This window comes from Leptidea sinapis, chromosome 20 (assembly GCF_905404315.1).
Source record: "Leptidea sinapis chromosome 20, ilLepSina1.1, whole genome shotgun sequence".
In the NCBI taxonomy this organism is placed as follows: Eukaryota; Metazoa; Arthropoda; class Insecta; order Lepidoptera; family Pieridae; genus Leptidea; species Leptidea sinapis.
In genome coordinates this window covers 9,280,873-9,296,640 of record NC_066284.1, presented here as the reverse complement: position 1 = coordinate 9,296,640, position 15,768 = coordinate 9,280,873, and the positions used below count along the sequence as shown (strand labels likewise).

The 15,768-nt window shown below is 35.1% G+C and overlaps 1 protein-coding gene across 14 annotated transcripts in view; it reads right to left on the bottom strand.

The window, feature by feature from the left end:
• Positions 1-1,353: 1,353 nt before the first annotated feature.
• The window catches only part of LOC126970147 (nuclear factor 1 B-type), a 92,659-nt gene continuing 78,244 nt past the window's right edge, over positions 1,354-15,768 (bottom strand). For 9 of the 14 annotated variants that reach the window (XM_050815896.1, XM_050815902.1, XM_050815905.1 and 6 more), the window contains 8 exons: positions 14,960-15,121; positions 11,239-11,340; positions 9,954-10,075; positions 9,037-9,137; positions 8,239-8,419; positions 6,901-7,016; positions 6,416-6,525; positions 1,354-5,788 (listed from right to left, as the gene is read on the bottom strand). In XM_050815896.1, coding sequence (XP_050671853.1) covers positions 5,646-5,788; positions 6,416-6,525; positions 6,901-7,016; positions 8,239-8,419; positions 9,037-9,137; positions 9,954-10,075; positions 11,239-11,340; positions 14,960-15,121 — 1,037 coding nt within the window. In that variant the 3' untranslated portion in view covers positions 1,354-5,645. Of the gene's footprint in view, positions 5,789-6,415; positions 6,526-6,900; positions 7,017-8,238; positions 8,420-9,031; positions 9,138-9,953; positions 10,076-11,238; positions 11,341-14,959; positions 15,122-15,768 lie in introns of all 14 variants that reach the window. The other 5 variants (XM_050815901.1, XM_050815910.1, XM_050815898.1 and 2 more) reach the window with 4 other exon arrangements.

The following is a 15,768-nucleotide window of genomic DNA, read 5'->3' as shown; positions in this document are numbered from 1 at the left end:
ACCAGACTTTTATATAGGACCTTCGTAGTTCCTAAAAACTTTGCCATTGCGAATTACAAATCCCAGCATTTTAGAGGCCCTGCTTACAATAGAGTCTATGTGCGGTATAAACGTAAGTTTGCTATCAAATATAACCCCCAAATCCTTAATAGTATCTACTGTACTGAGAGGCATATTATTATTATTATAGTGTTACTAACTCGACTTAACTTTTGTGACGTAATAGGCATAACAAGTTTATATTTGTTCGTAGTGTTAATTGTGCAGTATACATAACATTATCATGAATATATTGAGATGCTACAGTTACAATGTTTATTTCTTTAATTTTTCTCGTGATAATTCTTTAGGATCTATAAATAGCGTATTTAACAATGGGTTATAAGCATTGTTTATTCCACTTTGATACTTTGTGTTTTTTTTTTTTTGATAAAATGTAAGGTAAATCTTTAATGTAAATAAGAAAAACTACCGGTTTGAGAATAGATCCTTGTGGTATCCGCTGAGAGGAGTCTCCTGCAATTCACATTGACCTTCAGAATTCTATTATTTAAGCATAAAATCAAAATATTGATAAAGTTGAATCAGGAATCCTGAGCGGCACTGCATTAAGTGTCACTAATAGACTAGAATATTCAAAGTCTACGGATCACAATGCCACTGTCAGACACACTTGCATAGCGCGCGGTATAACAAACTCGTCAGATTCGCGCAGGCATCGTGCCGTAGAGCTGCTGTGTCGTATGCATGCATTTATCATCTTCCTGTCAAATAAAAGAGGAGGATAAACGAGCATTGTATGTAATAATATAATCACCACTGGGTAGATTATAGGTACCACAACGGCGCCTATTTCTGCCATAAGGAGTAATGTATAAGCATTACTGTGATTGGATCTGAAGGGCGCCGTAGCTATTGAAATTACTGGGCAAATGAGACTTAACATCTTATGTCTCAAGGTGACAGGCGCTGTTGTAGTGCCGCTGAGCTAGGGATTTTGAGCAAAGATTTATTGCCTTTTCTATTTGAATAATTTAATATCATTTTCCTTTCTATATAACTTTTATATTATGTTACTTTCTGCTAAGGAACATTACATGGGCGAGTCAGACTCGGACTTGGCCGCTTTTTTGATTTCACATCATACACACACACATCATAACTGTCTTCTTTTTTTCTTTTTTATCATGCCACCTTTGAATATCATTTAAATTGTCAAAAAGTTTTAAACGTAAATATATCTTTTTTCAATAAGATGTTTAAAAACTAAGCCACAATTTTGAAGGTTATAGTTTTTACTAAACTCAACTAATAAACCAGGACCTAGCAAGGATAAGAAATAAAACCCAACGATATATTTGTTTCTTTGTATTGCATCAACTGTAACACTTCAGTTTTCATCGATATTGAGCAAAGTTTACCTACATTATTATAACTGTTCGTATTTACGCCGAATTGTTTTATCAACGGGAATATTGTTGCGCTCTTTTGTGCAAAGTGGTTTTGTTACGACGTTCTAAGACATTTAGTTTTTTTGCGATTTATAGCGTCGAGTTAAAATATTGTGCGTTAATAATAATTTAATAAACCATACTTCTTACGATCTGTATGCTTAAAATAAAGTTAATAATGTTTAGAGATAAGTAAAGAAATATAATATACAATAATAATTAAACACATCTATTTTATATTGTGTGCGTCAAAAATGGAGTTGTATGTTAAGTGTATAAAACTATAATTTTTAATTTTCCCAGATAGTTGAGGAAACAATTCAGCACAAAACACGAGCATAACAACGCATGCTATGTCAAAATGCTCCAACCCTCTGACAATACACACTGACACAGTAGTGTCTCTCATATTTGTTTTAAGCTTTAAGCACCAATTTTCTTTATAACAAGTCGTTCGAAATAATTAAACGACTAAAATTCTATAAATATCTTACTATGTATAGGTTAAAAATACACGTTATAACATTTTTACAAGTCTATTCTTATTTTAGTCACATAAAAACCAAATAACTCCGTTATCCTTACTTGGTGTTACATAAAATTATTACAAGTTATTTGATTTCTAAGGTTAAGTTAAACACGAAAAACCTAAGAAGATTACACAAATTTAAAAAATTTGGAAAAGACAAAACGTACAAACGTATTTTTTTATTTCAAAAATAAATCGAAATTACACACAAAAATATATTTACAGAAGACACTTAATAAGAAGACAGATAATGTACTTAAAAAATAATTCATAAATTCGCTACAAATTAATTGCACATAAAATTGACATAACAAAATTCATAACTAGGAGTACTTTTCTAAGGGTTAATTTAATTAATTATCATTACACAATGTTTAGTTACGTATGTTTGTTATTTGAGAACCTGATAACGTATAAAGACGGATTTTCGTTTCTTTATATTTATCATAAATATATTTTTCAGAAAGGAAAGTAGGTATCGAAAGTATAGCATCGAGTATCAATCGAGATTAGTAAGAAGCTTCGCGGGAATCGAGGAGAGGATATCTAATTCAAAATAAAAGCGAGCCTAATTGAATTTGCGTAGATTAAGATATACATATCAGTAAAATATACATGGGTATAATATGGGTACAATGTAGGTAAGTACTAAATTATATAATACATTAGAAATATTTGATAGTCAGCGAAACTACGCATGAAAGCATTACTTAAAAATAGATATAATATAGACGAGGTTTAAACTCTGGATTCGAAATCAACTTCCAGACTGCCGGGTGTCTAGGTTACATTGCTTTCGAATATTGGGTGTTCAAATGGAAATGAAATCAAACAATTTACATAACGGGTATTCCGACCGAACTCAGCATAGGTAAATAAGATACAAAAGTGATAACATTCTCAAGCCTTTGCAGAAATGAAGTCTAACAATGAAGGTACAAGTTCAGGCTTTGAAAATAACGTTTATCATTTATTTCTAGTTAGCACGTTGTATAGAACGCATCGTAAATATACAATATTGTTGTATCTAAGGCACATAATGTTTAGGCTTTCAATAATTATCATTACATATCGTAATAATGGTGCTAATTAAAAATTTAAACAAATGTACGCTGTGACAAGCGCACCGCCTTATTGTGTCCAACAAATGCTTAATTTAGAATGACCTGGTGCGTTTGTCACACGCACACACTATTGCAAAGCTATCAATAGAAATACTACCGAATCTACCGACACTGTCAATAAAAAAGTTAATATCTCTGATTTACTAACAAACATTACAGTTTGTTATAAATTAATGCATTTCATACAACATGTATCTTTACATAATAACTATCTTTCCATTACAGCACTCGCCGTGATCATCGCCAATCATACAAAACAACTATTTCAATATAAGACACGTCCAGAATGAACAATTTAATCACAGTCTAGAATTTTCGGCACCAATGAGCTTGTAAATTCGTCACACCGCGACTCCAGCGCATGTTGAACTTTCATGGCGCGGTGACGCACGTTGAGACGTTGCGATGCTACTCTGAGTTGGTTAGGTACGTGACGTCACTTCTAGGTCTCCTGTTATATTATAATAATGTCTATAGCTAGCAATTGACTAATTCTTCGCCACCTAGTTAACTAACGTAGTATTGCTGTAATATATAATAACTATATAGTATTCTGTAGAACAGCTACTTATAAATTGTACCAAACTGCTTTAACATGGAACTCCGTTCCTCCAGCCTCTTTCTATAGAAAAAATATTATGCGTTTATTCTAATTCAATATCCAATTCTAGCTTTACTAAAGCTGATTTACTATAAGTATAACAATTTATTGCTTTTCAGTTATTGCTAAGTTTCCTATAATTCTAATATTCTAGATTATTGAATAGGTAACCAACAAATCATATTTTAATTGTTATTGTTTTCAGCCTATACAATTGTCATCTATAGCTGTAAAAGAAAATATACCGAATATGCTAAGAAGCATACTGTTTCTGCTAATTTTAAAATAAACGAAAATGTTTGCAGGTTAATATAAAAACTAGCATAATCTTTAGGAACCTAAAAGTTGACTTTTATATTTTTTTGTTGTATGGAAACTAAGACAATGCTCCGAATAAATGAGATGCTAAAGTAAGTAAGTAATTTTTGCATTAGTTCAGCAAATTTTAAAGCAAAATTTAAATATTAGTTCATGGCTAACATTTAATATGAATTAAAAATTACAATAGCGAATCATTAAATAAAGGAAACAATTCATAAAATTCAGTGCACTGCGTGTATTATTTTGAAATTATATTAATATTAAAAAAGTGTCATGTTAAGAGTTACGTATATATCTAAAACTATCAAATCGTGTATATATATTTCGATTTTATTAAGTGTAATTTGGCCACAAACGCCCCTTACTAATAAACGTAAGAGGTTCTTTCTATAATTGTAAATAATTATTCTTTTAAGTACAATTATTAATTACAATGTAACTCTAATGACTAGCATGTCTTGTATGGCCACGGAAATGCGATGACAAAGTATTGTGATTCCAATTAAATTAAAAGCTCTACATAGTATCTTGTAACCAATAAACATTTATAAATTGGATACATATATATATTACAGTTCATATATTAATTTCGGTTATAAAAGTGACAAAAATAATAAATCAAATAAAATGCTGTCTCATCTAAGAGGTTTAATGGTTACAAAATATTTCTAATATTAATTATGTATACGGATGGATTTATGACGAAACTACATACAAATCCTATTAAATACCTTATTAAATATTACAAAAGGCACCTATAAGTCCCTCGACAAATGTCGACACTAGAATATCATGTTTTATTAATCCCCATCCGAAATAAATATCTAATAAAAATGACACATCATGAGATCTAACAATGCACTAAACTTTGTTCTTATTTAATGAGTATTTATATGTTTCTGGATTACTTCAGATTGAGACCAATAAATACAAGATGGCAGCTTCTACGTAATTAAACAACTAAACTAAATTCTTAAGCAACGCTCGTCTTTCTTAAACCACTCAATAAGTTAAAAAATCTTACAAAATTATCAAGCTTAATCTAATCATTATAATTTTTAATCAACAAAACGAAAACAACTTATCAGTTATCACACTCGAAAAGTTTTTGGAAGCATTTTCATAAACCGCTTTTCTATAACTGCCTTAAAGGCCAGCAACACAATGTTATAAGCAGTATTTTTATTCACTAAATTATTATTGGAAGGCTTCTTTATGTTCATTCTATTTAATATCTATAAAAATATTACAATATCATTATAACATTATAATGTCGCATCTATAACTTTATGTAGTTTGTAAACGGGGATAAATAATGTTCCGGCGCTAGATAGCATTAGTCCAAACAAAACAAGTGACGTCTGTACAAAGTCACACGAGAACTAAATCTACTATTGCCAAAATATATACACTATACTAATAAAAAAAATATTCTGTACAGCGAATAAATTATTGTCAAATCAAAATGTTCGATTTTCAAATTTGAAACCTCATAGTTCGAACTAAACTGTCCGGTGTGTAACAGGTCGCCAGTGGGGGAGAGGTGCGGGGGTCCACCGGAGCACAGTTGCGTGCGAGACGTCGCCGTGAGCGGTCGTCTCGGACGCATAGTGCAAAGATCACGGTGAGCGCAGATCCGGTGCCGGTTTATCCGGAGCGATATCGTCTGACGTATCGACCCCCACTGCTTGTCCAACGTTAGTTCCCGTTGTGTCCATCGCAGAAGCATCCGATGTGATTACGTTAGATTGAAAAAAACGCTCTGAGGACAGAATAAATTTTGTAGTAAATAGGATCATTTCAATAAGATCAAGCGAAACTTTCTTAACAAAATGTATATAAAATCTTGCTGATCAAATTACGCCTAGCCTAAAACATGGAAGCATTTCTGACGCTTAGTGGGCAGGGCTTACAATCTGTACCGGCTTGCGGATCACTTCGGTTAGACGAGTGAGTCCGATCGGATACTGGTCGAAAAGGATTGTAAAAACAGATGAAACAAGAATTTAATATACATTCGTGTGTTATAAAGTGGTGCAGAAATCATACGCATCGTCGTCCCAAGGGTCGTCGAATCACTTTGCATGTGTAAGTAGTAATTACTTAAAAATAAGTAAGTAGTAAACATGTCATGCCGAGAAGCAATCAAGTAAATCACGTTGAGCGCATGATAAAATAACTGACAAAGCACATTATAATATTCACCAAGATTCAATACCAATTTATAACACTCTAATTTTATGCATTGATAGTTTAGTTTATTGCGATTTTTATGTGTGAATTTTTAGCGCTAATAATCAACAGTAGATATAACAACACTGCTTCCATATTTTATATTCGTTGACTGGTGTCAGTGTCGTAATACCGAAAAATAATGTCCGACACTTACCGTCGTCTAAGAGCACGACGTGATCAGGTCCTGTCGGCGCAGTCATTATGTTAAATTCGTCTTCTAGAGTTGTGAATGGTGCATTCCACCTGAAATCCATCAATAAAGAACTACAAACTAATATAATCTGTAATGTACCATATGCATAACTGAAGACAACGTGCTGATAATTCCATCCTAGATCGCACGTGCGGGAGTAATACTAGGTTATTTTACTATAAGATGCAATACGACACATATATTATGGGTGCGAATAAAAGTTTTTGTCTTGGGCGTTTCTAATTTTAAATATAGAATGACGTCACCTAGTTAACCAGAATTGTACGATTATAATCGAAGTGTGGATACATTGAGTGCTTATACAAAATTTCAGCACAGTCAGCTTCGGACAGATGTTTTAGAATTCAGTTGTATGACTTGATCCTTACTAACAAGGCAATTTAAATAAAAGCTGTGATGTATTTGATATACACGTTGTGTCGTACCTAGGAGGTGCTCTGGGCGGAGGACGGGGAGCATACAGTCCAAGACCACCTGGTGGTGATCCACCTCCTCCACCTGACACCACAGCCCCACCACCTAGCGAACCGTAACTGAAAACCTGCGAAAAAATGATTATTAAAATAAGCATGACTATAACGTCTCATTGTAAAAATTCCTGGTTTCAAAAACAAAGGGTTGCTGCAAAATGCCAAAGATTAATTATCTCGTGGAACTATTCTTTGAAGATCTTTTGGTTTTCAATATTTTAGCGTTTCAAAATAGCAGCTCAGTTATTAAGAAAAATAATTATTTGAAATTGTATAATAATTTGAATTTGAAATAATATATTGATAATTATTACTCATCAAAGCAATTAGGACCACAATGAACCTTACATTACGGCAATCACAATTAGTGCAAAAGAAAACATGAAGCAAATATTGAGGAATAGAAATGTCACCAACGCCATGAAAACAGGACACAAGCCTTTTACGAACAAGATTATTTTGTCCTAAGAGACGTCTTGCTAAGTATTTTGCTTTGAAAATCTTGGAAGATTTTCGCATAAATATGGCTCTCACTTTTCCAAACATCGACACTTAATGGTGGGTTTTTGCAATTTACAATCCCACATAATATTATTCGCTTTCCTTGAATACTTCAAGACAAAGCAGCCAGAGGACAGAGCCTCTATGAACAGGGAAAAGTAGAAGCCAGATATAGGTAAATACTAGGAGAGAAGAGTTGGTGATGTTGTAGGGATTAACTAAGGCATTTTGGGAAACTTGAGGGATACTTATTGCATTAAAGTAGAGATCACCATCAGAGGAAGTGGAGAATGTTGGGGTTTTGCTATTGGCACACATTAGGTTCGTGCATCATATAGTTCTTTTTATATAACGATCTGTATATGAACGTACGTGATTTGATTGCAGATGGACATGATTTAATGACGAACTGACCATCTCGGAAACAGGAAGCTCTTTTTCTGTGCAAGACTATAAAATCTGGATCTTTGCCTTTACGTTTTTTTTAATGACAAAAAGGGACGACACGAGCGGGATGTTCAGCTGATGGTAATTGATGCGCCCCGCGCTCGGGATTCTTGAAATACCCAAAAATTCTGAGTGGCTCTACAACTGCGCTTGTCACCTTGAGGCATAAATTGTTAAGTCTTATTTGCCCAGTAATTTCACTAGCTACGGCGCCCTTCAGAGCCAAACACAGTAATGCCTACACATTATTGCTTAACAGCAGAAGTAGGCACCGTTGTGGTACCCATAATCTAGTGGGCATCCTGTGCAAAGATGCCTTGCACTGGTAAACTCGCCTTTACGTACCTGTTGTGACTGCGGATGAAAGTGGTTGAAGTGTGAGATGGGAGGGTGACAGTCCGGGTGACGGTAGGGGTGCGGGCTGCGGCGACGAGGCGAGCCTCCCGGGGAGCGCACCTCCGGAGAAGAGGGGGAGCCGGCCCCCACGCCACTCACGCACTCGCTCGCTGTGAAGTCAGAGTCAGTAATCTACTGTTAAAACTTCTGGTATCAAAATTTACTTATACAAAGCTGATATAACTGGCATCAGCGTGATTATCATTTGATCTGAGAGGTTAGATGTCATTACAGACGCCACTGCCCTTATCAGATCAATAGATCTTGTATCCTTGACCCATTCTGGCTATAGAACCTCCCCCAAACTAATCCTTTTAGCCTTAAAGAAGAAGTAAATTGCAGAGTTTGTTTTTATATGGCAGATAGTCTCTCTAGCGCTGACTAGCACTAATATTACGATGGTAAGGATGGAATTCGAGCTGTTCCGATGCTACGATTTGGCGGCTCTTCAGCCCACTGCCACATCACAGGGTTCTTCCGGATCTGATCATAGCCGCCAATACTTGCTGAGAATACTGGGCAAGTTCATGTGATCTTTTGATGCAAGTTAGACACGAGCAATATTTTGGGTAACCTTAATGTCAGCAAAGCAATCTCGCAACAAAAAAACTTCTGGAGATGTGCTCTTTTGATTACTTACTACTTAGAGAGAACTACAATTTTTGTAAAGTTTATTGTTGTGTAATTTGAGAGCATTGTAAGTTACCATAATCATGGGTGTGTGTTATCAATAAATAGTTACCAGTAGATCTGATGATGGCCACAGGTCTAGCCATAGGCGGAAGCGGTGGCGGCGGCAGCATGGAGCTGGTGAAGTATGGCTTTGGACTCCGCGATAAACTGTGCACCTGGACAAATATTACCCATTAGACGCTGAGTAAGAAGTATGTAACAAATAGCACCTGACGGCCATGACATTTTTTACGTGGATTAGACAGCGCCAATAATGTAAGGTGAATGAAAACAGTAACTCTGTTATACTTATTTATGCAAATGTTATGTAATAAGCAGAATTACAACATGAATGCGGGTTTATAGGGTGATAATAGTATGACAAGAGTGTTTTAATACCTAATTATCAACAGTTGCATACAAGACTTTATCTACACCCATAATATGAATCCTCTATAAAAGATCCTGAAACAGCTTACTGCTAACATAAAAAAGCCAGTCCTAGTAACCATTAAATCATTCAAACGAGTGTTGTAATAAAAACGGGTGATGTAATGTTGTACTGAATTTCATTACAACACTCATTTGGTTATTATGACATTGGGTGCTTTAATGTTGAAAATAATAAGCTAACTGTTTTAGAATCTTTAATAAAGGATTTATAGCACGGGTGTAGATAAAATATTTTAACGCATCGCTTCAATAAAGTTCTAATGTATAGAACGTCATTGCTTCGCTTAAATAGTACTTTACAGTATAAGCATCTTTTAAGAATTACGCAAGCAGAAAGAGTTAAGTAAATAATTAGAACCTTTTTTGCCATTCTACAAATTCCGTGTTGGAGCAGAGATCGTGATTATTGGCGATTACAACGCGCAACACTTGGAATGGATGAGATCACGTACCACCAATCATGCAGGGAAATCTGTTCACGCCACGTTCACTTTAATAGTCACAAACAACAAGATATTTCTAATAAAATAATAGATCACTTGTAATTGTTGGACGTCTGTGGGGGGTTCCTGACACACGAAGGTTACGAAGTCACCGAGCGAATCCTGCCCCGAGCTGTCGTATTTGGCGCTGGAGTGTTGACTCGACAATCCTTCAGACGCTGGAAACAGAAAATAAATATCATGAAAAGCCCACCTGTATCAAAAAAATAATAAAGTATTAAAAAGTATTGATTAATGATTATTTAGTTTGGAACACAAAATAGAAACGGGAGACACCTGCCCCTAGTTTTTATGTACCAATAATATATTGACACACCTTTACACAAATTATCTTGCCCCAAATTAAGCATAAAGCCTGTGTTATGGGTTACAAGACAACGGTATATTTAATACAATATACTTACTTAAACATACATAAATACATATATACATACATATATACATACACATAAACATACATAAATACATGTCAACATCCATGACTCGGAAACAAATATCAATATTTATCATATAAATGCTTGCACCTACCGGAATTCGAACCCGGGACCTCTAGCTTAGTAGCTTATATACAATAAGGTCGTTACCAATGTATTCGGTAAGTTTGAGAATCGGTTGTCATCTATTGTTTATACCCCAAAAATTAAAATTATTGAATTTTTTTTATAACTTTATAAGTATGGCAATAAAACGTTTGCTGGGTCAGCTAGTATATATATGTACCTTAGTTAGTACGTAGTACTTAACTATCCATGCGTCACTCTGAAATTCTGGCTTTTTCGTAGTTGTAAGAGGCTAGATAATTTAATATGTTGTACGATTGTCTTTTGGCGTCTCCATTGATGTTGTAATCAACGTCATCACCATTTCAGCCGGAAGACGTCCACTGCTGGGCAAAGGCCTCCCCCAATATGGCGTAGACGATCGGGCCTGCGCTGTACTAATCCAACCTACTCCGGCGATCTTGATCAGATCGCCGGTCCATTTTGTGGGGTCACGTCTTTCGGTACGTGGACGCCATTCAAAGACTTTACTGCCCCAACGCCCATGGGTCCGTCGAGCTATGTGCCCTGCCCTCTGCCATTATTACAACATTTAAACTTATTTTTATAACTTGCAGTATTTCCAAAAACAGGTCTCTCTCTAAAGGGTGTGTTAGTGTATGTGTGTGTGTGTGTGTGTGTACGCCTAAACTTCTGAACGTGCCTATCGGAGTTTGTTTTAGTAGATTATTTATAGGTTATTTTTGGATATATGAAGAAAAACGGAACCGAAAGGTTGGTGAGCTCGTTTTGGCGTTGAATGTAGAATATGAGTTACTCACATGTAGGATGTGTCTCTGTGGGTGGAGGGTGTTGATAGAATATAGTGTTGGAGGACACCAACGGAGGCTGAGCGCTGAGGCCAGCCGAGCTGTGAGGAATACCTGAAACAATCATCACCCATCATTTATTATGGTTACAATACTGATGATGAAATAATTCAAGAAGTGGCATTCCAATAAATGGAACAACAAAAACAAATCAAATCATAATCCCTTTTATTCATGTAGATCAAGGAAATCGGAAAAGTTTGAGCTTTAATGAGAAGATATGGCAAGAAACCCATTCCCACTCCTTCAAATCGACATTTATAACTTTATCTTTTTACAAATTATTTCTAACAAATTTAGTTAAATAATATCAAACAGCGTCGTAATACGAAAAGTGAAGTAAAATTAAAAAAAAAATTATAAAGTTGTTCAAGAACGAAATAATCACGAAATCATCATTCGCATGACGCTCTCGTCACGCATTCACCAGCTTACTCTCTAAGTGAAGCGTACTTAAAGAAATTCCACTTCAAAAAAAAACTACCGACTTCAAAAACTGAAAAGTATCAAATAACTAAAAATTTAATTTAATACACCTCTTATGCAAACCTTTACCTTTAATATTAATTAAATACTAGTAGTTATATGTGCTACCTATTGATAGGTTTTAAGTCGGTGCCAAGCCAAATGTAATAGAGGTCACTAACACTCGTCACGTTCATAAAATGAAAACTACTGGGCCAAACTTTGTCAAATATTTATGGGACCAAATGGCATCTATTTCGCATCAAACAAAAGAAGAATTACGTAAATCGGATCATAAATCTCAGAGTAATCGGTGTACATACATAAAAAAAATACCAATCGAATAACCTACTCCTGTTTGAAGTCCGTTGAAAATACATAAAGAATCGACTTCGCGACGCAACGACAATTAATCAAGACATTAACATAGATATCCGACGGTTACAGCACCCAATGTTTTTATCGATTCAATTCTAGCCGGGTGAAGTCGACGCGAACAACTAGTAATCTATATACAAAAATGAATTGCTGTTCGTTAGTCTCGCTAAAACTCGAGAACGGGTGGACCAATTTGGCTAATTTTAGTCTTGAATTATTTGTGGAAGTCTAGGGAAGGTTTAAAAGGTGAATAAATAGGAAAATGCTGCTAAATTAAATAAAAACAACAAATTTGATTTTCCTTTGATGTGTCGATACATAATTTCTATGAGAGAATTGACTGACGCACGGTTGGACAGTTATGCTGTGAAACAATTTCATTACGACAGCAGGGTGCATATTTTACGAAGTAATTTTTGATGTTATGATATATTATTCACAAATTCATAAAAAAAATAATATTTTGATTGTTATATACAGAACAAAGTCTGTCGGGTCAACTAGTTATTAATAATAACACAGTAAGCTGCTAATAACCACGCGCTGGGTACCGACTCACACTTGCCGCTATATTTAGCTTACCCCACGCGGCGTGACGTTTGACGCATACAAACCTAGTGGGGCTTCCATTTATAAATTCCGCTTAATATTCTGTGCACTCTATTAGTTATCACAATTATAAAGTACTGCTGTTGACCGGTGACTTCGCTTCACCTAAACAAATGCATATTTACAAAATTTCGTATCAAAATTTAAAATATTTTTTGTTAGTTACGAAATATTCTTTATGACAGTAAGGGACGAGACGAGCAGGACGTTCAGCTGATGGTGATTGATACGTTACTGGTTTTACCTGCCCATTACAATGCAGTGCCGCTCAGGATTCTTGAGAAACCTAATAATTCTGAGCGGCAATACAATTGCGCTCATCACCTTGAGACATAAGATGTTAAGTCTCATTTGCCCAGTAATTTCACTAGCTACGAGATAATTCACCCTAAACTCAATAATGCTTACACATTACTGCTTCGCGGCAGAAGTATAACCCATAATCTAGCCGGCATCCTGTGCAAAGCAGCCTCCACTGGTTAATTTGTAGGTTCTTTATAATAATTATTAATTAGTTCCTATGTAATCCATATTTTTATATATAAAAAAGCCCGCTGAGTTTCTTGCGCCCGTTCTTTTCAGGTCTGAGGCAGTCTATTTTGAATGGGTGGTACTTTTTGACGTTCAACAAGTGATTTTGAATCCTATTTTGAATAAAAATCTTTGAATTTGGATTTACTCACACGAAATTTTTCTATTTAAAGAAGATGAAACAGCTGCCTTAAATTTTACTTAGAATAAAATGATGCAATTGAATTATATATTCATATTGTCATTCGATAGATACAATTAAAAACATTTTACTACCTACACAAATAAAATTTAAAAACAAAATTTTTATGAAGAACGCCGTACTCGAACCCACGACCTCTTGCGTTCCGTGCGAGTGCTCTTCATAGAATCTTGTATGCTTTGTTCAACTCTGTCTATCTCCCACGATCATCAAACATAACAAATTATTTTACTAGCTATTAATATGACTAAAACTAAACTAACAGTAAATCGCCATATAATTCAGAGAATACATCTTAGGGCCATATAGAGATTCGAAAGATCGAGAAATAATAATAGCCTATAGATGACTTGACCGATAATGCGTTAAGAATTTTGAATTGTCCATAATGTGTGTTAGGTTTCAAGTTTAATATTCAAAATACTTAGGAGTTAATTTCAACCGTGGCTGACTGTTTACGACTTGTCAATCAAAATCGGTTACAGTAAAAATCAATTCGCTCTCCTTTTCTATCTTGCTGTATCTTCGTTACTGATGTTTATTTCTCATGCATGCTTTGTTCGTCTGTACACTGTATGCGAGAAATCATTTTACTTGGCAGTCGTGTCATTTGGCATTGCTGTTCCCCAAAACTGTGACTAAAAACGTATGCATATTGATTGGATGGAAAAAGTTGTCACACACGACAAAATGTTACAATTTATATTCGCATTAATACAAAAACAAACAACTAGGAAATCTTTAAAAGTTTAGGGGGAAAATATGCTGGTAATTGTGTGACATCAGATCACATATCTTTGCAAGTATAACGATTAGAAATGTATCCCTTTAAGTGATAAAAATTATAAAACTATATGCACCATTTAAATCTTGGGCGGTTATGTACTACACTTCAATTATATTTTAAGGGATGAAACCGGTGAGTCCACCCGCAATCATGGCTCTTACAACAGTGCCGAAATATCAGGTGACCATCTAAAGCTCACATCAGTAACGATTTCGGTATAAATTGTTATGTTTTTAAAGTGTAACCCTCACTACTGGGATTAATTACACAATTAAAACATCTACAGGATCTACTTTACACCTGCCACAGTACAGAAGCCACAACCTGAGAGTTGAACAAAGCATACGAGATTTTATCAACGATACGTCACTTGAACAGTTGGCTCAGTTGGAAAGAGCGCTCGCACGGAACGCGAGAGGTCTCGGGTTCGAGTCGAGAATGATGCCGTCATTCATAAAATTTTGTTTTCAGTTTTATTTGTAAATTTTGGTGTCACCAATATGACTAAAAGTAGGTCCTCTATTCTAAAAGCATCTGCCAATACTCCATTTCTAGGGCTCTTATTGCGGTCCATAAGTGGCTGTGCTATGTAATATTGTAAAACTTTTTTTTTTATTAGGTACATGACAACCATTTTTGAATTGGCCTGCTTGGACGGGCGAATATTAGTATTACTAAAAACGTTTACATAATGCACTTACTGAAACACTGTCCAACAAGCATGGTGGAAGGCGTCCCCCTATCTGAAGGAGGTTCAAATGATGGTGGGGCAGGACTGTTGTATCCGTAGTACGTGGACTCCAGCTTGATACCCCCTCCAGAACCGCTCGGTGATTCTGACCCCGTCTCCTGGAGAATTGACGCTGAAAACAATTCATCAATAAACGATGAAAGTTCATGATATAAAACATCATTATTAACTCATCGATAGCTAACATTTATCTAGAGGATAAACTGATTTATTAACTGTATTTAACATGTAAAGTGTTGGTTCGGGGCAGTTATGTCATAACACTGTAAAATAATGGCGCATTTGTACTGACATGTTCTGCCTGGCTCAATTCATATTCATATTTCGCGCAGTTCCATGTATTGATTAGTGGAAAATTATGTGAAATATTGACTACGCAAATAAGGGGATAATTTACTGGAATAAAACTACATTGAATTTATTCTGAAGGAACTCAATATCAAACAACGGATGTCAATGACGAGGATAGGAGGACAATAATTCACGTATATGGCACGGAAAGCAGCAGAAAATCTAGAGAAGCTTATAGAAACCAGAAAATGGCAGAATCAATGATCCAGGATCGAAGGCCGAAAAGATGGTTGGACAATAGAAATAAAAACATTACTGAATGATTTGATTGGAAATGATATTAAAGTTAAAACTCTAAGATAGGTTTAAGTATAGGGTTTTATTCTAATTGGGGAAAGCCCTTTTGCTTAATTGGAAGTCTATGATGCAAAGCATGCCTTAACTCATGAAAATTATTCGAAGTCAAAG